Source organism: Ziziphus jujuba, chromosome 5 (assembly GCF_031755915.1).
Source record: "Ziziphus jujuba cultivar Dongzao chromosome 5, ASM3175591v1".
Taxonomy (NCBI): domain Eukaryota; kingdom Viridiplantae; phylum Streptophyta; class Magnoliopsida; order Rosales; family Rhamnaceae; genus Ziziphus; species Ziziphus jujuba.
This window is the reverse complement of record NC_083383.1, coordinates 32,649,767-32,676,038: the sequence shown is the minus strand read 5'-3', so window position 1 is coordinate 32,676,038 and position 26,272 is coordinate 32,649,767. Positions and strand designations below refer to the sequence as shown.

The 26,272-nt window shown below is 30.8% G+C and overlaps 5 protein-coding genes across 6 annotated transcripts; 4 read left to right on the top strand and 1 right to left on the bottom strand.

Moving 5' to 3' along the window:
• Positions 1–8,917: 8,917 nt before the first annotated feature.
• LOC107429165 (E3 ubiquitin-protein ligase PUB23) lies at positions 8,918–10,781 on the top strand. The gene has a single exon (XM_016039823.4). The coding sequence runs from the start codon at positions 9,073–9,075 to the stop codon at positions 10,450–10,452; it is 1,380 nt and encodes a 459-aa protein (XP_015895309.1). The 5' UTR covers positions 8,918–9,072; the 3' UTR covers positions 10,453–10,781.
• A 622-nt stretch (positions 10,782–11,403) lies between these two features.
• LOC107429442 (3-hydroxyisobutyryl-CoA hydrolase 1) lies at positions 11,404–17,651 on the bottom strand. Its single transcript, XM_016040129.4, has 14 exons — positions 17,419–17,651; positions 17,198–17,278; positions 16,537–16,605; positions 16,362–16,425; positions 16,048–16,127; positions 15,802–15,885; positions 14,658–14,742; positions 14,084–14,169; positions 13,635–13,756; positions 12,482–12,542; positions 12,286–12,384; positions 12,085–12,186; positions 11,953–11,994; positions 11,404–11,842 (listed from the first exon to the last, which is right to left on the bottom strand). Exons 1-14 carry the CDS (start codon positions 17,458–17,460, stop codon positions 11,705–11,707), a joined length of 1,155 nt encoding a protein of 384 aa, XP_015895615.3. The 5' UTR covers positions 17,461–17,651; the 3' UTR covers positions 11,404–11,704.
• A 195-nt stretch (positions 17,652–17,846) lies between these two features.
• On the top strand, positions 17,847–20,181 carry LOC107429452 (uric acid degradation bifunctional protein TTL). Of its 2 annotated transcripts, none has more exons than XM_016040148.4 (5): positions 17,847–18,367; positions 18,466–18,523; positions 18,626–18,727; positions 19,165–19,321; positions 19,502–20,181. In XM_016040148.4, exons 1-5 carry the CDS (start codon positions 18,129–18,131, stop codon positions 19,954–19,956), a joined length of 1,011 nt encoding a protein of 336 aa, XP_015895634.1. In that variant the 5' UTR covers positions 17,847–18,128; the 3' UTR covers positions 19,957–20,181. The 2 variants fall into 2 exon arrangements, with proteins under 2 accessions (XP_015895634.1, XP_015895627.1); XM_016040141.4 differs by having other exon boundaries at positions 17,848–18,367; positions 19,499–20,181.
• A 1,244-nt stretch (positions 20,182–21,425) lies between these two features.
• On the top strand, positions 21,426–22,276 carry LOC107429466 (late embryogenesis abundant protein 6-like). The gene is made up of 2 exons (XM_016040159.4): positions 21,426–21,597; positions 21,779–22,276. Exons 1-2 carry the CDS (start codon positions 21,520–21,522, stop codon positions 22,016–22,018), a joined length of 318 nt encoding a protein of 105 aa, XP_015895645.1. The 5' UTR covers positions 21,426–21,519; the 3' UTR covers positions 22,019–22,276.
• Positions 22,277–22,855: 579 nt separating this feature from the next.
• Positions 22,856–24,015, top strand: LOC107429240 (agamous-like MADS-box protein AGL80). The gene has a single exon (XM_016039896.4). The coding sequence runs from the start codon at positions 23,323–23,325 to the stop codon at positions 23,884–23,886; it is 564 nt and encodes a 187-aa protein (XP_015895382.3). The 5' UTR covers positions 22,856–23,322; the 3' UTR covers positions 23,887–24,015.
• Positions 24,016–26,272: the final 2,257 nt, after the last annotated feature.

Genomic DNA, 26,272 nt, shown 5'->3' with positions numbered 1-26,272 from the left:
CTTTAAAAAAGTACTTCACAGATTTTTATTTTTTTAATTTTTTTTAATTTTTAAGAACAACATAGTTTTAAGTCCTATGTTAGTTGTTTGGTTCTTCATGAATTATTTAAAATCATATAATAAAACAGGATGAAATAGACAGTGGAAAGGTGAAATTGCTATCAATTATTTTACTTTTTTTGGTAAGTAAAAAGGTAAGACAACTAGAAGGAGAAAAGTGATTCGCTACTGAATTATCTTCTCCATCTCACTTTTTATTTTTATTTTTTTATGATTTGCTGTTAATGTGAATTGATAATCTTATATTTTCTCAGGAAAGAAACCATGAAAACTACTTTATGGAGAAAATGACAAGAAATCTTATTAAGACCAGAAGTTCAAGGCCAAGGTTTAAGCCTCTCATTAATTTAGATGCAGCAAACATGCATGCACTATATATGTGTGTATATATATATATATATATATATATGCATCTATACGTTGTAGACTTTTGAAAGTTTATTTTCATTAATTCAATTTGTTTAATTAAAATTAAATTCTTGGAAAGTACTAGACCAATACTTGGATTCATGGAGGGTGAGGTTTTTGCTACTCCGGATAAATTATAAAGGGCTTAAAATTTAATGCTAAACTATGTTATATATACATATATAGATATGATATTATGACAAATTTAAAAGTGTGATTTCTACAATCTAAAGGAAATGCCAAAAGAAAAGAAATCCAATCTCTTTAGTTGATCATATCAATGCTTATCCATCTATTCTCTCTCTCTCTCTCTCTCTCTATATATATATATATATATATATGTATGTATGTGTTTTGTTATACATACATTTTTTTTTTAATTTTGCCAAAAATATATATTTATATATTATATATGTATTTTGAAATAAATTCGCGTATGTATGGTGTGAAGAGATGAAAAAAGCAAAAATGCAGATAAATAAATTAATTAGTAAAGGAAATTAAGAGGAGAATCTAGCCACGAAAAGCTGTAAAGAATGAGGTTTTGGCTTCTTTACACGTTCAACAGGTGGGAACACGCATGCTTCTAAATTTAAGCGTTATACTTTTTAATTAACCTATTACATTACCCATTTCTGCCCATTGTTTTCAGAGTTTTCGTTAAATTTTGATTCTTCCTAATAAGCAAAAAACTCCTTATTATCCTTATTGAATATATATATATATATATATATATGTGATAATTTTTCTTTTTTGTTGCTTTTGAAGGTGTATATAATTCCAAAAGTTGTACATTTATTTAACGCAAGCTGCTATGGACTTGGCACTATAATCAATTAATGTACTTATTTTATTTTATTTTATTAATTATTATTATTATTAGTAGTAGTAGTAGTATTTTTCAGAAATGTTATACGAGAATTCCCAGCAATGCATGCATATATAAATTGTAGTTAATTCAAAACAATTTTGAAATAAATTTATGAAGCATATACATTAAGAGGAACATTTTTGCACATGTATATATATATATATATATTACTTCTTAACAATAATAAAAGTTTAGAATATTTAACATGATAATATGACACAAAAATTAAGTTTATAGAGAACATCAATCAAACATAATTAGTTGGTATATATATAGAGCTCTAATTCCTGCAGAAACTATCATGCTTCAGTCCTCAACGAGAAAACAAACTCAAAATATAAATAGCAGCCTATTTAATTAATTAGCTTCCAACCCCTGCTGGTGTTCCACCACTCATGGCTAATTATATATATATACATGTATATTATATATAATTGCTTCTATTGCAAGTAAACAAGTTCTTCGTCAAGACCCAGCCATGATAGGTTTATTAATCAAACTTAATTGCAGATATATTAGCTAATTAAGTATTCCCATGTCAAGGTTTCAAGATCTGAGATACAATATTATTGTTCAACTTACAAAATTCCCCGTTGTTCATGCTTGACGAGAATACATACGGTGGAATGAAAATGGTATCTTATGGTAGAAGATTTAATTAGTTAATGAGTATAGTAATTTAAGTAGTTGATAAACTGCATGTTGATGCGTTTAAGTTAGTTTCAGGCACACTCCATTTCAAGATTTCAGTCTCTTCATTGTGCAAAAATGCTAAGCTTTAATTTTCTTAATTTCTTTCCAAAATTCTCAACAATTCCTATTTTTTAGCACTACTATGTTTTAAGACCCTTTTTTAGTTATAACAAAGGTGAAATGAGAAAAAAATATTATTAAGAAAAAAAAAATATTTCTTATTTAATTGTTAAAAGCTTTGATACTATAAAAAATAAATCGTAAAAAATTTTGTTTTTCATATATGGATCCCAATAATTTAGTATATTTTATATATAAAGTAAAGATGAATTTTACGATTGAATTGGTTCATGACTTATTACAGCAATTCTAGACTCAATTATTTTTTGAAAAATTAGGAATGAAAAATGATAAAAATAAATAAAGCTAGAAGATTACAAAGATTTTGAGGCCCCTGTATCATTAGGACTGGGCTCTTTGGAGTCCTAATGGGCGGCCCATGCTATCCTCAGTGGAGAGGAGGAAGGACGAGTTTGGGCTCAGAACAGGCTCTAACGAAAGTCTTGCTGTGTATTCTGCATGTGGAATCTGTTCCAAGAATCAACATTTTGACTTTTTATTTTTTATTTTTTTTATTGGTGGTTTATTCTTTAACAACATTTGACTCATCTGAAACCAAACCAATTTGCATATCGAAATTCCAACCAATCCAAAGCATCTAAAGTTGTCATTTTTGGACTTTGATAAGCAAAATCAATTCCGATTTGCTCAAAGCTCCCTACTAAAGATTCATTGGTAATTGCTCAAATTTCCATGTAATTCCTTTTTAAGATGAACCCATGTAATTCTTTTTTGTCCAATTTCTGCTTAATAAATTTGCCTCTTTATCACATTTAATATATCACAAAGTTTTAACACTAGGTTTTTTTTTTAAATTAATTTTTGGATAATTTCAAAAGTTTAAATTTAAAAATTAATTAATAATTTAATATGAATAATGATATATTAAAATCTCATATAAATTATAAATGCATTTTTAAATCACAACCCTTTAAAAAATTTAAAAATTAATTAAAAATTTTTTGATGAAAAAACTATCAAATTGACCTAGTATATATGTATTTAACTTGTATTGATTAATTTTGGCTAGTTGGGGCTTTAAATTTTTTTGGTAATCCATATATTTGAAGCTAAAATCTTTAAAGCAAATTGAGCAAGCCATGTGCAAGCTCACCTACCAGACACAAACTTCAACTAATTAGTCTAACCTATATATTGACCGATCAAAACATTTTCTTCCAAGGAAAAAAGAGATTGTTAAAGAGAAAGAGAAGAGAAAAACAAGTAAGTCCTAGCTAGCTATATCATTGACCGATTCCCCAACTAGAAACCATAAAATAAGCCCGCCCTTCGTTTTTGGTTAATAGTTTTCATATGATGCCAGTTTCTTTTAATAAATCAATTAGATCTTCTAGTCAATATAAGGTGATGCAATGCCTTTGTTAATTTCAAAGTCTTAAAGCATTGGCTTTCAAATAAAAGGTTTACTTCCCTATATATATATATATATCATTGTTCAATTACTTTAAATCTTCGCATTCGTTATCTTGTAAATATTGGTGCAAATTCAAGAGTATTCCTAATCCTGGGTGGATGTAATTTCCATCCATTCCACCATGGTGGGTTACCAATAACTTTGGTTCTAAATTTTGGAATTAAAAAGCACGTATCATTGTTGTATATATTGTACATATGGTATAAAATAAAGTATTCGTAATACTATTGATGACTATTGAATATACAAAAGTGCCGAATTCGAATGCATTCATGAGTAGAGAAAATAAGTCCTATATATATATATATATATATTTATATATATGTATAAATGTAAGAATTGCTAATTTATAAACAGATAAAGGAAGAAAAAGGAAGAAAAGGAGAATTGCTAATATATGAACAGAAAATGGTTCAAATCGTCGAAAAGAGAAAGAAAAAGAAAAGAAAAAAAAAAAAAGAAAAAAAGAGAAATAAAATTCAAGAGGTTCTTGATAAGATGAGAGCCAGCAAAAGATGTGAAACTTTCTTTGGAGACTTTATCCCTTTATCTTTATTTGTCCCTTTGCGCTTTCAACCTTATTAGTCATTATTTCTCTCCCTCCACATGGATGACGTGCTCTTTGTTCTAATAATGAAATAAATATGCACAAAATTTAGAACAAATTACACTAAACAAATTCAAGGTTTGACTAGGCACTGAAATGATGGCTAATTAATTAGTTAACTATAACCTTCAGATTTAACCATCACATCTCTCACTTAATAAATAGTTATTTCAATTTATACTTATCCGTTTAGGACATGGAAAAAACCAAAAAATAAAAAATAAAAAAAAATAAAAGTTGTTCTAGTCGTAATTAAACTACATGATCAGTCAGTCACTCTCCTGTCACTCTGCTTGGCCCAATAATTTTTCTTTTTTCTTTATATTAATGTATTTTTTTTTTTTTTGGTTAAAAAAAAATCTTCATATAATTTATGAAATAATTGAATTATCGTGTTAAAATCCAACCCCACAATCTTAAACTGAAAGGTGATGGAGGATGGTTTCCTTTAATTTGCTCCATCCTCAGGTGCTTTTATTAATGTAATTTTATTGGTTTTGTTTAAATCACTCACATATACATTTGTGTATGTGTGTATGCAATTAACTAGTTTCCTGTGTGAGTGGATCTGATCGAAGAAAACATGTACATTTAATTAGTAAAATACTTGAGATAAATTGACAAGCAATCCCAATGCAAGTATTTTAATTATATAATGAATCTCAGCAAATTTATAAATAACCGGGAAGTTAATTAATTTGTTAAAGTCAACAATTTTGAATCCTATAAGGAGAAAGAAAAGAAAATTAAAGAAAATGATTATTTCCTAAAGGAACATATCTAATTTGTGAATTTAATAAAAGTTATCTAGCTAGCATGATAGGAAATTGCTCATGCTTTATGATGAAAATAATACAACACTTTTAGGCAAGAAGTAGGGGTATACTTTACCAAAACTTAAAAAAAAAAAAAAAAAGGAAATAAAAAAAGAAGAAAAAAATTAGGAGTATACAAAATTTTTTGTATAACCGATCTTTATAAAATTAGCTGACCATTTTATCGGATCAATCCAACTAGATTAGATTGGATTAAAAATTAAAATTTTAAAATCCAAATTTATTGAATCAATTATTGTTTTAGTATTTAAAAAAAATCAATTCAGACCAAAGTCCATATATATAATATGTTAAAATTTTTTTTGAAGTATGAGTTCATTTTGGAAGCTTGAATTCTTCCCATGGAAAAGCTTGGATGTAATTGTTAGCTGGCTATGGTTTAACCCATTTCGACCATTCTCATATTATTAGTTTATGTTTTATTGAACAAAGTAATTCAGCTTTGATATTGTAGTATGTATTAATAACATTAAGTTAACAAGTTATGTTTTTTTTTTTTTTTTTCATATTATCATTGAATTTGTTATTTAATTAGCAGTATTTTTTTTTTTATGATTTATACATATTAAAAAGAATGTTAATAGATAATAAAGTTTTTGTCTAAAATTTGTTCAAATTTAAATATTGAAAATTGGATTAGATTGACTAAAGCTTGGATCCATCAAAAAAAATAAAAAACACTTGTGTTAATGATCATCTTATATGGCAATTTTTAATTGAAATAATTAATTTTATTATTTGATTATTTTAAAATTCTAAAAATGAAACCTTTAATAGTAATCATTTAGATTATTTTTTCCATATAGGTCCTATTGGTTATCATTTATTAATGGTGAAAAATAATATTTTTTTTAAAAAAATAAAATAAAACGAATTCAAACTAACCAAATTTTTTTTTTCTTAACGAAAAACCAACCAAGTTTATGTTGGTTTGAGTTGAATTTTTCTTAAATTTGAATGGATTTGATTGAAGCATCCAAAAAACCAATTTAGATTGGATCAGTTTGAATATTAACTAAATCCATTGAATTGGAATCAATGTGCAACCTTAGCAAAATGTTTATATCTTCCATGTAGACATAGATTTGCGGCTATTATTTGTCATACAATCATTTTGAATTTGAATTCTTATTATTTTGGTATTAAAAAAGAAAATACTTAACTTATATGCGATGAGGACTTATAATATATGTATACATACTTAACTTATATTTGATGAGGACTTATAATATATGTGTATATATAAATGATCATTTTAATGTGGATTAGTAAAATTACCCTTAAAAATCATTCAACAATAAGATTGGTGCATCCTTAGTGCCAATAAATAACTGATAACATTTTCTATAATATATATACACAAGGTTTCATAAATATATATGTATAAAAAATATTTTTTAATTAAGTAAAGTTGATTTAATTGGTTGTGTATTTATTCTTATAAAATATTAAAAATTATTATAATGATAAAAAAATAATCTTTTCATAATGATATTTAAAATTTTACAATTTAGGCTTTGAATTGTTATTTTCTTCTTATCCATCAGCATGGTTCTGCAGACTAATCAAGGATTAAAAAAAAAAAATGCAATTACCTCATATTTATATGCATATATAAAGTTTATATCACCATCATATATATATATATATATATATACACACTTTATTTTTTTTTGAAAAAATCTTGATTAATTTTACTCTCTTTCTATTTTCTTTCTTCATTCCTCTCTCCATCATCGATTCAGCACCTCCGCTCACACATTAGGACTAATCTTTTTCGATATTTTAGCATAAAATAAAATGCTATTAATTATTTAAAGAAAATGAAAAGTCAGCCGGTATTTTTAACATTATTATTAATTTACAAGCTCGAGAAGGGAACACTTTCTTGTTAATTATGTTCAAATCTAATGTTTATATACACGTATATATATATATATATATTGGTAATAACTGAACAACACGTATATATGTTTACATAGTAATAATATGATGGATGCATTATATTGGATGAATTTCAAAGCAAAGTTGTTTACTAATAGCTAGAAACATGAGGAAGTAATTAATAAAACCTATTTTTAATTATTGTCAACTCCTTCTTATCACTCTTTTTTTTTTTTAAAAAAAAAAAAAAACAACTATCAATTAATTATTTTATTATTATTTTATGAATAATAGACTTTTTATTATAAGATCAATTTATCTGGTTATTTATCATTAGCCAAACTATCATCATCTCTGATTTCATATTTTTATTCAATAACTCACCTGGAAACTGAGAGAGAGTCAGCAAGGCAGCTCAACAGTCCATACACGTTATTCATCTACAAATTCAAAAACAAAATAATTATATAAAAAAAGGAAAAAAAAATAAAAATACAACATGTACAGAGCATCGAAGTCTTCGCCCTGTGGTTTGTATGCATGATTTGAATAATTAATTTCTAAATGAAGTTGGAAAATTCCAAATTCTAATTTGTGAAAATTATAGATAGTGTTTTTTTATTTTTATTTTTAATATCAAAAGAGAATCAAAGTGAAACTTAAGCATGCATATGTTTTGGGAAACTTATAATCTCATCTATCTATCTATTACAATAGTGACCGACTTTTTAAGAAGTCAACTTCCTCAAACGGTCGGCTACGTACATATTCGAAACCTCAAAATTTCTTCCCCAACATTTTGTTTTATTATCACAGTGCCCCAAGATTCACAATTTTGCTTTCATTTGTCACTAAACCTTATTTACATTATTTTTAATTCAAATCCTCATGGATTCTAAATTCCAAATGCAGCCTAAAATTAAAGGTGCGTCTTTATAAAGTTTCCATGCCATTTAGGGCACTAATTAATGATCTTATTGCCATATCTATAAATTCTTTTTTATTTTATTTTATTTTTGGTCAAATATGTATATATATATATATATATATATAAAATTAGAACCAGCCAGCCCAAAATATAAAGTACTTGATTTTTATTTTTTATTTTTTATTTTTTCCTTTCGGAAAAGAAGTATCCAATTTCTGTATTTTTCATTAGTGTTACAGCGTTAAAGATTTGGTAAGAGAAATATTCAAATCAACAGCACTAATTCTTTAAAAAAATAAAAAGAAAAAAATCAACCGCGTTAACTACTTGCAGGGTTTTTAGAACACGTCCCTTTTTTTTTTATTTTTTTTTTAATCCCTTTTTCTTTTTTGGCAGTATATATGGATGCATATATATAACAAAAATGGTTAAGTGGTTACACATATCATCAATTTTTATGTTATTGCCATATTCATTTGTTTTTTTATGATACATATCATGCTCAATAAGTACGACTTTATGGAAACCCAACCCATTTTCATATCTCGGGTATTATATGCCTGCCCAACTTATATAAATTGCAGTTGACCCAAAAAAAAAAAAAATGTTATAAAATACCAGTTATAACTAATCCACAAAGCCATTATCTCTTTGTTTATGTATGTTATTTAAATTAAGAGGACTATTGTTATTTAAATTGAGAGGACTATTTCAAAACAAATAAATAAAAGAAAGAAAAAGTGAAAAAAAGGAAGAAGTAAAATACTGAATATGAAACGTATATACTATATATATATATATATATATTAGCTAAGTTGCGGGTCAGTGTAAGAACACATAAATATGTGGGACAAATATAAAATATTGCGCAAAACCAGTGGCAGGATATATAAGAGATAAGCATGCACAGGACTTTTGCAAAACAATAAATAAATAAATAAAAAGGGCAAAAAAAAAAAAAAAAAAAAGATAATGAAAAGAAAGTTTGTGTGCATGAGAGATTTCTTGTGGGTTCCATATTTAACAGCTAGCTCAGGCATCCATTTTATTTGACTTTGATTAATTTTCCATGTTTGGACTTTCTCTCTCTTTGTCTCTCTCTTACGTACTGTGGGTTATATACATAAAAAGCTAGCTTGCAAACCCCCCAACTACTTGCTCCACTCATTGCCTCACTTTCTCTTATCAGAATTCTACTGCTCCATTAACAACAACAAGAATAAGTTATATATGGATGATAAAGAGACCCCAAAACCACCAAATTCAAGATCATCATCTGATACAGATATTGGACCAAGCATGGATGAATATGATTTGCCTCCTCACCATTTTCGATGCCCCATTTCCATGGAGCTCATGACAGACCCGGTCACCATCTCCACGGGAGTCTCCTACGAGCGCAAGAACATCGAGAAATGGTTCTTCACCTACAACAAGAGAACCTGCCCTGCCACCATGCAACCCATCTCCGATTTCAATTCCCAAATTACCCCTAACCATACCCTCAAGAGGCTCATTCTTTCATGGCAAAACAAAAACAAAAACAAAAACCACCAAATCAATCATCACCATCAACCATCACCATCATCCAACAAGCACGATGAGATTGTCTCACTCCTCAACACCATCCAATCCTCTCCTTTCAAGGTCCCTTCTCTCAAGAAGCTACGTTCCATCGTCGAGATCAGCGACGACACCAAAAACGACTTCGTTTCATGCAGTGGTGTCGAAGTTGTGGTTGGGATTCTCCATCAGATTCTCGTGGTGGACACCAGCTCCGACTTTATCACCTTCAGAGCCTGCGAAGAGGCTCTAGGAGTTCTTCACCAACTCCCTTTATCTTCTTCTTCTTCATCACCACCATCATCATCATCATCGTCGTCGTCGTCGTCATCATTATCATCGCTCTTATCGAAACCGGAGTCCATGAGATGCATGGCCATCATGCTCCAAAGAGCCAGCGCCGACACCAGGCTCTACGCGGTTACTATTTTGAGAAAGCTGGCCAAGACCGATTACGATTGGGGCTTTATGATTCAAGGTAATCAAGGTGTGGGTTTCTTCAAGTCGTTGTTAGAGATGGTTTCCGATGAAATATCCACCAAAACGAGTTCGTGTGCTTTGGAGGTTCTGATCGAAATTCTGTCCAAGTCCAAGAAGAGCAGGCTGAGAGCCATCGAAGCAGGTGCGGTGTGTGTGCTGGTGGAGGTTTTGCCGGATTCGAACCGGCCCAGATGCGAGAGGATGCTGCAGCTGATAAAGCTTCTGTGTGAATGCGCAGAGGGGAGGTTGGGTTTGGTGGAGCATGGTATGGGAATCGCGGCAATAAGCAAGAAGATGCTGCAGGTGTCGAATGTTGCTACCAAGATAGTGGTGAAGATATTGTGGTTAATTTGTAATTTCCATGCAACGGAGAGAGTACTTGATGAGATGTTGATTTGTGGAGCGGTGAAGAAGCTTCTGGCATTGCTGCATATTGATGGCAGATCCTCCACTAAGGATAAGGTCGTCAAGATCTTCAAGTTGCATGGCCATTATTGGAGTCGATTTCCATGTTTCCCTTCTGACTTGAAGGATTTTTTGGGTTTTGTCATTTCTACTCCTTCCTAAGTGATCTGATTTTTTTTTTTTTTTTTTGAATTTATATACAAGTGATTGATAGTATACAAGTAATTTTTTTTTTTTTCTTTTTCAAATGGAAGCAAGTAATGAAATATAATTGCTGCCATTTCCTTTTCTATGCGCGTGGTTGAGGTTTGAAAATTTTGTTAAATCATATATCTCTGTATTTTGTAATTAAATTGAAGTGTACTTCTAGATTGATTTTTTTTTTTTTTTCTTGGGTGAAATGTCTACTTCTAGATTCGAATTGCATGTATATGTATATACACACACATTTAATAATATTGAACGTGTCCTCTGGCATAAATTATGCATCACATGTATGTATGTATGTATGTATGTATGTATGTATGTATGCAGAAGTATGTATGCAGACATATACATAACATTGTTTACTAGGGTATTGATAAGGATCCGGGTCTTCCAGAATAGGATAATTAGCCTGCCGTAATTACACTCTGTTATCCATACTTACATAAAGTAAAAGTCAAAATTGACAGCGATTTAATAAAAAGATGATGTTAAAAGACACTTCTAGTATGTTGCAAGGTTATGCCTTCAACGGCAGGGCACCTCTAATTGCTCACTGTATATTTATAATTTATAATTTTCAAATTCCATTCCATCATCAATTTAAAGCCTCGTATGTCTAACATCCCTTGGCATTCCACCGCAAAGGAAACCAAAATCTTTATGTACTCAACATTCAATCGGGAATTTTTTTCATTGCATTGTTAAAAGGTAGAGAATTATTTGAGCTGTTAATAGTTTACACAATATATATACATATACATATTATCATTTAAAAGTCTTAGTTAAATAGGGAAAAAAAATATATATATATATATATATATATAATAATAACTTGAACGTCATCAGGGACACACATTTCCAACATTTCAAGGATGATTCTTTACTGTGAAAGTGCATCTCAAAAAATGTATAAAACAAAATCTGCATTATGAAGTCCCCAGTTTGGTCATTAAGCCATAAATGTGATACGTACATAATTTATTTATATAGATATAGCATCTTTATAATGAATTATTCCTAATCATCCTATGTTTTATTTCAGTTCATGGACTGCCAAACCGTTCCAAATCATCTTTTATCAAGCATATTAACATGGGGCTTTGAACATATACAGTTGTTCTGTATGAACCCCATAACATCTTAAACAAAGTTGCTTTGCTCAGAATATGAAGCTCCATTTCATACAACACACTATCGTAAATGACACTTAGAGCTTTGCCATGGCAGAGACAGGCAAGCTGGATCTAGCTGGGAGCTTTAAGTCTTTCCAATCTTCATCATCCACCTTAGAGAAATACAGATCAACCATATCATCACTGATGAGCTCCAATCTAGAAGGATTCCACTGAATAAAACGCCATAAGGAAATCAAATAAGACACAAGTTGGACTCATGCAATACATAAAGTTAGCTTGAAGAATATAAGATACAGAAATTGAAAGCCCCAGCTCATACCTTAGGGTTCCTATCCTTGTCCAACAATATAGCTCTGCAACCCTGCACAATTAATCAGGATAACGTTTTTATGGGTCTATCTATAAGAATGGATCAATTCGGAAAGTGAAAACTGCATCATAATCAGTAGACCTCTGCGAAATCTTTGCTGACTTCGCCTCGCAGGACATGACAAACCATTCTATATTCACGAATAAGGCATTGACCAACACCTTCAAGCCTGCCTTCTCTAATCTGGAAAATCAGTGAAGAGAAGGCAGTGAGAAATCAGAACATTTCATTTGATTTAAAGAAGCTCTTCCTTGAAACAATTTCTTAATACAGCTATCATACCGATCTCAACCAAATTTTTAGACTCATTGGGGATGCCTTTTTCAGAGTTTGAATTGTTGAGGTGATCCAATCATCTGTCTTGTAAATTGCCTCCCTTTCCTTTGATATCAAAAAATAGGACTATGGTCAGGTAAACTGCACCTAAACTTAACAACTGGACTATTTCAGCATGGGGACGTCACTACCATCAACTTACAAGGGCAGATAAAATTTCTTCTACTGTTCTCTGAGAGAAGCACTTGTCAATCACATCCAGCCTGTACTCAAGTAACAATTATATATGAAGATCTAAATGATATTAACAATTATATATGAAGATCTAAATGATATTAACAAAACTGGCTCGTAAAGCGTGCAGTTCAATCAATAAATACAGAAGCTAAGACAGCGTCTTAGATAAACATGAGTTTTGTGATTTTGAACACAAAATTTCATATAAAAAACTTGGGACAGAGAAAGATCCAGGAACTAATATAGAACGTCTGCAACACAGCAACCGCCTCTAGTAGTTGCATAAGGTAGAAGTCTAACAAGCACTCTAGAGGATTAAATTTCACTTCAATTTCCAAGCTAATTTGAAGGTTCATGGTTCATGAAAATTATGATATGTTGATTCTCAGTACATAAGTACTTTAGTACACTAACAAGCATACATAGGTACTTTAGCACACTAACAAGCATCCTCATACAAACCATTACCATATCAGTTCCTTCGACATGTGCAACAGCACACATGCATGCATAATCTGTGTGGTTGTGTGTATAACAAGGATCTCTCTTATTGAATAAGGGTAAGTACGTTATATCCCTAAAGTCATAGAAGATGGTAGTTATGTTTTATACCTTTCCCACTGTCCTTAAAAGACTTGCTAATCATAATGAAGTCCTTCATTTTAGTATGTTATGCCTTTTAACATCCAATCAAAGACCAGTTTTGTTGACCAAAAACAAGAATCAAAGACCAGTTTCCACCTCAATTTTCAACTTATAAAGCTGGTCCTTTTGCTCAAGGGGTGAGATACAGGACAACAACCATAACATTACCCTTACTGAATAACAAAGTGAGTAACCCAGTTTAGCTCCTTGATCAATTTGTTGCTGGTATATCTTTCCCTAGCATACTGCAAGACATTCATACTTAATCTGAGGTCTAAAAGCCTATGATCGAACCTTATGTCAAAAGCCTATGATAGAACCTTATGTCGGAAATACCAAGTAGCAAGTCAGTTTTCAGAATGTTATAATATGATGTGTTTTCTTAAGAGAGAGAGAGAGAAAGAAGACAGGAGCGAAATATAAACAGCATTAAATAATCAATAGACCAATACAATTGCAAATAAAATACTAACCGACGATAAGCACTTTGCTCTTTCAGAGAAGGTTGCTGTGAATATTCATCAATAATTGATGAAATGATGGCTGGATCACTTGAATTTGCTTTGCATAGAGCTTCTTCTAACAAGGACAATCTCTGTCCATTAAATAAGATAGAGAAAATGGCATTAAAAAACAGTCCCTTGGCTAATTGAAAGAGAAAACTTTTACTGTCAAAAGGCAGATAGAAAATAAAAAATAAAAAAAGTCTAATACTCATACTGACAGCTACAGAAAAGAAGCATATGCATATAAATTCCTAAAGAAAGAAAACCATGATGATTTCCAACCAGAATAATCTAGCATTCCAAATACCTGTTATAATTTTCAACCAGAATGATTTCCCAATGAGACATTAACATTTCAAGTATGAGCATACGTATACTAAACTACTTCAACAATAGGAGGGACTAAGGTGGCATACCGTTGAGGGAACAAAGTGAGTTGCAAGACCACAGACAAGCATTTCAGCACCATCCAATCTAGAACCTGTTAGACCAACATATTCTCCTGCCAATATTAAAAAAAACAACAAATAAAAAGTATAACTGAGTACAGAGTCAATAAATTCAGCATCAACCACAGTAATCAACAAAATAGAAAGACAATTAACAATAACAGAAGTGAAAATCAAAATAAGAGAAAATAAACAGAGACAAAAAATGTTTGCTGTTATATTTGTTTTGATATAAATGAGAAGCATGTGGAATATAGTCAAAAGCAAGTAGTTTTGCTGATCCAGTATTCAAATACAGTAATATAACCATCTCATCGAGTTAAATTCTCCCACCCAAAACACTTTTTTTTTACCCAAAAAAAAAAAAAAAAAAACCTCTTTGCCTTAGCATCCTGACACATTTTCCTTCGCATAATTGCAGTGTACTTGGGTTTCATTAATAATATTTTGTTTACCATGTAAAATATTTATGAACAAGAAAAAGAAAAAGAATTACATGGAAATATTTAACATCAGGAAAAGTAAATGTCAATGTCATTACCAAAGAATCCAGGAAGTCTTGACAAGAAATAAGAGGCACCTATATCCGGGAAGAGTCCCAAAGCAGTTTCTGGCATTGCAAAGACCTGCAAAAGTTCCAATTTGTTGTACATGTGACAAATATTAACTAGAATTAATAAATTTTAAGGGAACAGTACATCATAAAGCATAAATATTAGCAAATAGGCAGACAGAGAGTATCAATGGATCATCGTGATTTGCATGATGTAAGAATCCTTTAGGATGACATCAAGTCTTGGGCTTCCTAACAGGTATCCACTTCAAAAGTGTCAAGAATGGTCAAATTTCTATGACATTGTTGAATTGGAGAGATATGATTTAGAACTATAGTTTAGTTTTTGACTAAATGTGAAGATTTCTCATCCTCATCAATATTTGGAAAGAGCACCTACCAACCAGGTTTCCAACAATAACTGGTGTCATGTACATAGTATTCACCGTATGAAGCAGTAAGCAAACATATGAGCATGTGGATTTTCTTTTTCTTCGCTTTATTTATGTAATGCCACAGAAAAACAGACAAGGAACACCCAAAAAATATTTCCAACGCCAAAAGATTAAACTGAAAGATCAATCAATTCAGCGATTGGCTATCTATCTTAAGTTGTGTTGACAATAAATTATCTCTCACCTTCCATATGAGGATAGAGTACTCTATCTCACAGACATATCACTCTATCAACCAGACAGGAAACCCGTGCTTCCTGTACTTCATCAGGTTCAGTGCTACAAATTTAGTATTACTAGGAAAGAAGCATCCACAATAGCAACTTAAAAGACATAAAAGGATGCTGCTTGTACCAGAGGGATTAACATTCTATGAGGTAGAACCAATTATAATTTTCAAAAAAGTAGACCAAGAAAATTAATCAAACCACCTAACAAGAAGTTATATGCCTTTATAACTTTATATAATTTATATATATTATAGATATGTATGCATGTATGTACATGTATGTCAGCGTCAATTGCAAACGTCTGCACATATCAATAAAATTTTTCTAGAATATCACTCAAGGGTTGTTCTTATGATTCATTGTTAACCATCAAGACCATGAGACAGAATAAACATCTATGCTTGTACTGCACAATCTGGGCATTCAGAATAAAACAGTAAGACATACCGATTTCTCTGTTGCAACACGGAATCTACCATGTATTGAAACACCAGCCCCACCTCCCATGACATTTCCATTAAGAATTGAAACCTTCAATGAAGTTTGCATGCAAACAGTAAGAAAAAATAAAAAATATATATGTGGATATCTGCAAATAAATATTACTAACCAACCTGACCAAGGGTACTTCCATTACAAAAAACCGATATAAAACTTATCATGCAAATTAACTTAAATGGAAAACAGGCTTACCTGTGGTTTACTGTATGTTGCCAACAAGTAGTTTAAGATAAATTCTTTTCGAAAAAATTCAGCACCTAATCTCCATTTTCCTAGTACATGCAAATTGGCAACAAGATAATGCTAATTTAGCACTAACATCCATTGCATCTTATAAATGATTTCTTTCACAGTTGCATTAAAAAGAAAAGGAGAGATAAAGAGTAAAGAAAGCAAACATTAGCAGAAACCGTCATGGGAAAAAGAGTTTAAGATACCTCCTCCTAAATATAGGCTGCAGATTTTATAGAATGTTAAGAATCAATCAAGAAAAAACAAACTTATACCTTTATTCATCTCATGAACTACGGCTGCAACATCACCACCGGCACAAAATGCTCTTCCTTTCCCCTACAAACGCAGTAAAAGACATATAAAGATGATGACTATAAATATGCCTTAGATTTTTCTACAATGTAATTTGAGGACAGGAAACAAAATTTTCCTATTGAAATGAAGTACCTTGACAATAATCAACTTGACATTAGAGTCATCCTCATAGGCAGTGAAAAGTTCCAAAAGCCGAGATATCTATGAAAAAGAAAAGGTAAGAGAAATATAGAGAATGATTAAACTCTCACACCTCAGACATTGAATATAGCAAGTTGGCTAGTTCATTTAGATTCCATTCTTGTCTTGTATATGGTGTCAACCACCAAAATAAATATAATATAAACGAACATAGATGAGTACAACGAGCACATAAAAAAATATGATGCAGACAACAACAGAATCAGCAAAATGCAAGCCTACATACCAAAAAAATGATCTTGAAAACAATGGTAACTTTCCAACGCAGCGCAGCCCCAATTGGGATCTCCAGAAAAACACTATACCTATTCTTCCTTTTAAAAGTTCCATATTCGAGTTTTCTATAATCCAATGTGTCAGGACTTGCATCACATTCTATAAATTCTCTTTTTGTTACATAAGTTAGGCGGGTCTCATATAAATGTTTAACTGTAAATCTACTTGAAATAGTACACTGATAAGCAGCAGAGGTACAATACATGAAAAAGAAATAGCATTTTTTGAAAATAAATGGCTTTGATGTTCTTTTTCTAGATGACAAAAATAACCATGATAGAAAATAACATTGAAATAGAATAATAAAATGGCGTACCATCTGAGATGAAAGAGCATTCAATTGCCTAGGCCTGTTTAGTGTCAAAGTCCTAACAAACGCCTTCTCTTCTACTAGAACCTGTCGGAAGAAGAACACAAAGCAGAAAAATTTCTCTGGTTAAGCAAACGAACAAGCAAAAACCCAGATAGATTTTCAGAACAAAATTCTGAAGCAACAAACAAACACGTAATTCCGAAAGCGAAAATTGAGAAACGAACCTGGCCCTCGTGGCCTGCTCTTGAGTTAGTTTTAGCCGCCATATCAAACAGTTGGAAATTGGAATTGGAATCTGGACAGGAACAGGAAGCTTTTTGAGATTCAGCGGATTAAAACTGTTTAGTTTTTGGGTTCTGAGGATCGTCGGAGCTGTCGGACTTGCAACGGGAAATGGTTCGAAGTTCTTACCCGAGCCGAGACTGTCTCGTATATTTTGCGTTTGTGGCACGTTTATCTAAGAAGGAAATAAATAAATATGTAAATGAATTCTTTTATAATTATTACTATTATTATTTTATATTGGATATGATGGCTTTCCTAATTTTATGTTATCAAATTGTAAGATTTAATTTTTTTTCTCACCTTCGATAAAATCTAACCCATTTGACATTTTTGCAGCGAATTTATATTAAAAACATTTTGAATTAAAATTGACAGAAAAAAAGAAAAAAGACGGATAATTTTTAAGTATTATTCGTCATAATTAGATAAGTTGTTTTCGTTTTATATTTTTATTTTTGACAAGTTACTTTGTTATTGGTTAAGATCACCGTTTCCGTCTTTTTTGTGCCAGTAAAGAGTGAAAGAGCAAGGTCAAGCAAAGAAAAACAAAAAAAAAAAAAAAGAGTTTTTATAATTTCTGTCGTTCCAAATTCTCAAACTTTTCCACTAATTATTGAATTTCTAAGAGAACCCAGAAAGAGAAAGAGAAATGGCAGCGAAAACTATAGCGGTTGGTGAAGATGAGTTGGTAGCATGCTGTGGAAGCACCAGATTCGCTCAAGAATTGGCAAAGGCCTCGCCTTTCTCGTCTCTCGAGGAGGCCATCGCCGCCGCACGTGATGTCTGGTTCAACAAGGTCGACGTCAATGGCTGTCTCCAAGCTTTCTCTGCTCATCCACAGATTGGACAACAAACCCCTTCTTCTTCGGCTCATCCAACCAGTGCCCAGTTGAGTTCTTCTTCTTCTTCTTCTTCCTTGTCGGTAATTTCCCTTTTTGGGATTTTGCATTTCAGTTCATAATCAATCAAGAAATGTTCTTCTGTAGATGGAGTAAAGGAGAGCAATCCACTGCTTTCGCAACTGCTACTACTTCTAGCTTACAGGTGAGGTGCCTCTCAAAAAGCCTGTTTCTTTCCGATCGGATTTTGAGCTTCTGATTTGAATTTTTCGATTGATTTGTGGTTTGTTTTGCTTGTTCTTTTCAGCAACTGGCTGAATGGAATGCTCGCTATTATCAAAAGTTTGGTTTCGTGTTTCTCATATGTGCATCCGGGAGGAGCACTGAAGAAATACTTGCTGAATTGAAGGTGAAATTTTTAACTAAATGTTTTCTTATTCAATTGATTTATCTCAATGATACAGTCTAGAGTGCTTTTGAGAGATTAGTGGTGATAAAGATAATAATGCTTTACCCAGAGAAATTCATGTTATTAGCATCATAGCAGTTTGTTGTTGGAAGAAAGTATGGTACTAGATTGAATGCTTTTCAGTATAGTAAGGGGAATACAGAAACTAGTTATCAAGATACCAGATTGATTTTTAAAGTATGATATCTGAAAACTTTTCTGCTTGTATTAGAGGTGTCAAACTCTGACTCCGGAAGTTTGTCCGACCTTGTGGTGAATTTTAGATTGAGAGATCCATGAAGTAAGAAAATGGATCCCCCTTGTGGGAGGTCCATACTCTGCAGTTTATATGCATAACCAACTTGTCAATTGACTCATTTTTCTTTACTCTTTTGCAGAAACGATTTCCAAACAGGCCTATAGTTGAGTTCGAGATTGCAGCTCAGGAGCAGATGAAAATAACAGAGCTTCGTCTTGCAAAGCTTTTTTCTTCTAAAGCAAAAGAAACTTCGACAGGAGACCATTATCCTGCAGCTGTTGCTAAGAAAGCAGAAGGTAATTTTATTTCCTTATGGAACAACATTTTGAGTTTAAAAAGTGAAAACTTGCTTAGTTAGAAGCTTGTCATTGCTTGTTTCCCCTTATATGCATGTTAATAAGATCCACTTTAATATACCTTGATTAGTCCCTTAACTTTTTATGTTGATTTACATTTTGTTATCTGAACTCTAGAAGATCGTGTGAGCATCATAGGAGGGCATCTAACTGCTGCTTCAGAAGTTTCAGCTGGGAAAACAATCCAAGCTCCATCTCGAACACGTCCTCCTATTACAACCCATGTTTTGGATGTTTCTCGAGGATCGCCAGCTGCTGGAGTCGAGGTATATTTAGAGATTTGGAAAGGTCCTCATCCTCGTCCAGTATTTGGTGAATCAGATGCAGGTGGGTGGGTATTTCAGGGTTCTTCAACCACAGATAATGATGGACGAAGTGGTCAACTAATGAGCATAGTTGATGTAGTTAACCCAGGGATATACAGGATAAGTTTCAACACAAGTAAGTATTGTCCAACTGGGTTCTTTCCATATGTTTCTATTATCTTTGAGATCAAGGAGTCACAGAAGCGGGAACATTTTCATGTACCCCTGCTACTTTCACCATTCTCGTTCACTACTTATCGAGGAAGTTAAAAATTGTGTGCTGAGGATGCCATCGATGATATTTAGTCGTTAAACTTGTTAATGTTTTCTGATTTATAGGCATGAAATGAATTTGAAGGTGCGAGGAAGTTATATTATTGGACAATAATTTCATTGGCAATATGATGTTGGTTTGTAGTTCTACTGATGTGAAATATGTATCCATGTAAATATTGAAGGAAAAATAATGCCTTTGCCTATCCGTTTCATTTTAGAGATCTTTAGTCTATTCACACGTATAAAGGCATTGTAAACAACTGACTGGCAATTATGATGGGCCCCAACCATAGATAAATGTTGCCATTTCCTCTACGGCAAGGCTCACCGTGGTAGAGAAAGCAGATGGATAGCTTGACCTGAATGTGTGCCAGTTTTGTTAAGGCTGACATATTTGTTCATTTTTTGAGGGCCCTGATCTCGTTCAAATTGGCTATTAGCTTTGCTGGTAGTTTGCTTTTATTTTTGGTAAGGAAGAACTTTTCCAAATTTTCGTTAAAATATTGCTCAACTCCTGGATTGGGTTGGGACAGCCAAGGGAGTGGTAAATAGAAGACCTGGATTATTCGCCAAAAAAATATAGAAGACCTGGATTTATGTTTGCTAGATTTCTATTTTACCTTATTCAATTCACGTTGCGAAAAATCTCGATGCCGTTTAACCTTTTTGCACTTGCTTTTGATTGCTTTGGAGGCTTTGCCAACCGCAAAATGCAAACCATAAAATTAATAAGGTATATATGCAAACAAAGTTTTCCAATTTGCAACAAATTGGAGAGTACTACAAACATTAGTGAATTGTACTTATATAGTTCAATTAAATAAATAAAAAGAATATTATATAGTTCAATTAAATAAATAAAAAGAATATCTTTTTATTAAGAAACAATGTTTCATACTTTTAATAAATTGCTTACTATGTTTTATTAATTAAGTAAATATTATTATGTTTCATTAATTAAGTAAATATTATTGATGAGTCAACCAATTTCTTTAAAAAATAATGCAATTAGCCGAGTTGGTAAAGACTATATTTTCTTATTTTTCTTTGCTGAGGTTCGAACTTGTGACAAGTGGACTAGCTGTTAATTATCAAAAAAAAAAAAAAAAAAAAAAACCAATTCCTTTAAAGAATTAAAACCATAATTTAGAATGTTAAAAGTTCAACAACCCAAGAGAAAAAAGAAAAAAGAAAAAAAAAAAAATATATATATATATATATATATATGTATGTATGTATGTGCTATCGAAGCTTGAGACTCGGATAGCAAAGACCAAAGAGGTTGTGACCGGCCATAAAAATTGAACATTTGAACATAAAAGTCGGATCTCAATCAGTGATTGAATCCTTGGGTTTTGCATGTTTGTAGGTTTCAACCTTGTAAGAAAAGCCTGGTTGGTCGACACATGGAAAGCTCTATGGAATGCTTCAATGTGGGTATATATAACTGTCCCTCCTTGAGTTTTCAATGCTGTCTTTGTTTGTTTCCCGAGAGAATATAAACACTGAATATCTCATTTGAGTTTCTGCAAGTTGTGGAAGAAAGAAAGGAGAATCATGCAGGCCGTTAAGGATAAGATTAGTGACATGAACGCCATGCGCAAGGTCAAGGCAGAGGCAAAAGCAGAAGAGAAGGTATAGTTCATCAACAACAATAAAACCATATAATGCTTAGTATTATTATTATTATTATTTAAATGACCTGATTAAATATCAATTAACAAGAAAAATTGTGACAAATAACAAAAATATTAAGTTGAATTAGTTCCAAAGAAAAATAACAGAACAACGTGGTATAAATGAAATGATATTGCAGGCTGAGAAGGAAATAGCAAAAGCAAGAATGGAGGTAGCACATGAAGTAAGATTGGCAAAAGAGGCAGAAGCAGCAATGGATATGCATGTTGCAAAAGCTGGACAGAAGGCTCAGAGAGAATTGGCTAAACACAATATGACTTCTGCCTCTGCTACAGCTTCCACTGGCATGCCTAATACTATGGCTCCTCCTACCAACAATATGTCTGGTCCTCCTCATCACAATAACCCCATGATGTAATTTAATTTCCCATTTCTCCATTGCTATTTTTGCCTGCTCTATTCACTCTTGTTTTTCACTTCATTTCTTGTTAAAGTTTCTGTTTTTTTATTTTTTTTTTATGTGTGTTAATTAATTCACCTAGCTATATATTTGGGGGCTTCAATGTCTATGTTTGTAACAATTATATATCAAATTTGCTTTTCACCATGATGTAGTGATGAGAATGAGTAGGCTTTGATATGATAATGGACTTTTTCTAGCATCTTAATTTCTTTACTCGTTGACTATTTTTTTCATACATTTATTTATTTATTTATTTATTTATGTTTTTACTGCATTTGAGATTTATTGGGCACGAGTAAATTATATAATCATCAGAATTATCTACGAAGAACATCTCACCTGACAATTTAATATATATATATATATATATATATATGGTGTATATATATATGTAGTCCGTCTATGGTACGGACGATCCTCATATGCACCACAGTATTGGTAATAGTTTTTCATAGTATTGGTGACGATTTTCTAAAAAACCGTCATTAATAGTATGAAAAACCGTCACTAATACTGCGGTCCTTATGCGAACCGTCTTCACCATAAAATTTCCATATATATATGGTCTTGGTCAGCTATAACATATTGTGCCAACTTTATACTACTTGCCACTTAAATGGAATTTTCAAAATTTTTGAAAGTTAAAACCAAGCTACCATTTATAAAGAATGACTAATAGTTAATAAATTGAGCAAATGATTTTCTTTTGACATTTTTTCGCTGTCACATACCAAAAGTCACATATCACCTCTGAAGGCAACTTAATTAGGTAAATTTTTAGGTGGAACTCTTCTGTCCATCAACACAATGAGCTTTTGATCATCCACATGGACAACATCCATCGGTGGAGGGCCAAAAGGGTTGCCCTCCAATGTAAGGCTGCCTGACCACATGCGCCGTGAGCAACCTCGTGACTCGTACCATACAACTATTTTCATTATTCATGTTGGTAAATATATACATATAAATTCATATTGCCAAAAAGTCCTTCAAATTCAGCTAGTCTATATCCTAAGCATTTATTACCAGCCAGATTTCTTGCAATTAATGCTTTTAATACTTTCATATGCCATTGAATGCATTCTCATTTGCTTAAAATCATATTAAATGTTAAAATCATATGAATTACTAATGAACCAAACCCTCCACATCTCAATATATATATATGTATATATCTTGAGGCAAGAAAATTCCACACTATATAGAGTTGACAAATACATATATCTATATCTCTTTGATTTTCTCTCTAGTACCTACCCATGACAAGAAAGAAAGTGAAGCTTGCATACATAAAAAACGATGTTGCAAGGAAAGCCACCTTCAAGAAGAGGAAGAAAGGGCTAATGAAGAAGTTGAGTGAGCTGAGCATACTGTGTGGAATAGAGACTTGCACAATTATTTGCAGCCCTTATGAGAAAAAACCTGAGGTATGGCCATCAACCATGGGAGTCCATAAAACACTAGCAAGGTTCAGGAAGATGCCGGAGTCGGATCAAAGCAAAAACATGATGAGCCAAGAAAGCTATCTGAGGAAAAATATAGAGAAAATGGAGGAGCAATTGAAGAAGCAACACAAGGAGAACCACGAGAAGGAAATCGAACAGATGATGTATCAGAGCTTGGCTGGAGACAAATTGATAAAAGCCATGACCAATGTGGAGTTGAATGAATTGGGAAAGTTGGTTGAGAAAAATATTATGGAAATTGGGGAGAAGATTGAGTCGCTCAAGAAGATCATGCGTACACCTCCTCCTCCTCCTCCTCCTCCTCAAAGGTTGAGGACAAAGTTACAGATTCTAAGAGCTCGTCAACATGTTAATTAAAGAGGAAATTAACCTTGCTGAGGGTGTTGGCCATATGGCTTTTTGTTAATGGAGCTGCTGTTATAATTTATGAAAAAATTAGGACAATGGTTCTTAGGCGCAAGAATGAATTATTTGTGCTTTGATTTATTTGTTCCTTTTTAATTTAGTTTTCGTCTGAGTTCATCTTAATTGGTTAATGGTTATCTTTGCGCAATATTATGGTCAAATTACATGTTCTTTTTTCACAGATGCACTTCTGATGTTGAATTCAATTTAGGTAAAAAGTATAAGCAGGATACAGTATCAAATTAATTTTAAATCTTTTTTTTTTTTTTTTGATGTATTAAACAAGTAATTAACCAACAAATAACAAAGCCGGAGCAAATAAATAAATTAAATTTAAATGTCAATTTGTCATTTTTCATTTTTTACCACCTTATAAAAGGATTATACGGAAAAGGAAAAAACGTGGTTAGAAAGTAAACATTGCCAGAACGATACTAATGATGATCATTTAAGAAACTTAAAAAAAAAAAAAAAATATATATATATATATATATTTATATAAAAGGTGCGAGATATAATAAAATTTCGCATTTTATTGATAATTGTGAGATATTAAATTTTCTGTTTTAGTGATAATCCTGCACCCTTTTTTTTTTTTTTGGAATAAAAATTGTGCATCAATTAATTAAGTTATATGTAACATTTATGTTTTCAATTTTGTATGTATCTTTTTTTTTAATTGTTATAATAGCAAACAAAATACATTTTCAAAATGAATCTCATTGAAAGTTTAAAATTTCAATATTAACGGAACATTGAAGATTTGAAATATGAAAATTTTTATGAAAATATCGAAAAATATCGAAAAATATCGAATATTAATAAAAATTTATAAAAGATAAAAAAAATTTATTTTAAAAAATAAAAATTTTTATTGAAATTTTAGCATTAGTTTATTTGAATAATTAATTATAAAAATTGCAAAAATAGTGAATAGGTATTATATTTCTTTTAATCAATTTAATTTATAGTAAACGGTAAAAATTATAAATAAACTATTATTGATAAAAATAAACAATTAAAAGTATATATTTGATTAATTGTTTATTAATTAAAATAAACAACCATTACAATTAAATTATATTTCATAAATATCATCTTAATAATTATAGAACTCTTAGATAATTGAAAATTATTTGGTTTCTTTCTCGTTCTTATTTTGAGATGTAAAATATAAAAAGTAATTATTAAAAGATATATCTCCTTAATAATTTTTTTATGTAATTATTAATATGTTAACCATAAAAACTTTGTATTAAGTATAATTGTCCTTGATATTTAAGATAATATATTCTATTATCTTTTTATTTTTATTTACTTAATGTTATTAATTTAAATGTTATCAATATCAATTCTATATAATATTGTATTTTCATGTTATTATTTTATGATATTTTTTTTTCATTCTTATACAATTAATTATTAACTTGTAATTATAAAAATCTACTGAATTTGTCTTATACAAAATGTATAGCAAGTATATATATATATATATATATTGTATCAATGAATAGAACTTATCAAGAGTATTGAATTCAATTCACTTCGTTTTATTTATATCATTAAATATTTAAAAAACAATTAAAAGGTTTTAAAAAAAAACTATCACTAAGGTTAACTTGGTAAAATAATTTACTAAACATCAATAATATTTTTGAATTTTTTAATAAAAAATTTTATAGATATTTTTAAAATTTTTATGGAAATTTCAAAAATTTTTATGAAATTTCGATAAATATTATGTATTTTTTAACTAAATTGTAAAAGACTTAATGTGGATATTTTAACGGAAATTTCCATAGAAATTTTAGCAAAATTTTAAAAATTTTAATAAATAATATGGAAATTTTATTTATTTCTATTTGAAACTTAAATTTTATTTTGATATTTTAAAAAAAATTTAAAATTTTGAGAAAATTTTTTAAAAAATTTTGATATTTAAAACTTTAATCTCATTTTCATTTTAAAAATAATTTGAAATAGTTTTTAGTATGGCAATTTTTTTTTAATTTTTTTTCCTTTAATTTTTTTAAATATGTAATCAACTGAGAAGTATAAGTATCATTTAAACTACATGCCAAAATTATACACAAATAAACAAAAGTTTTTAAGAAAAATAAATAAACAAACAAAAATGGAAAAACATATCGGTTACCAAACAAGCATTTATTTTTGATGTTATATATTATTCTTTTTTTTTTTTCTTTTTTTCTTTTGAGAAATTTGATTAATGCTTCTCAAGGGTATAGAAGAGGGAATTGATATTAAAGAAGCTAGTTGAAGATCATTGGGCCAGATAACTGTCGTAATAAGGGTTGAAAAAACCCAAGATCCGTTG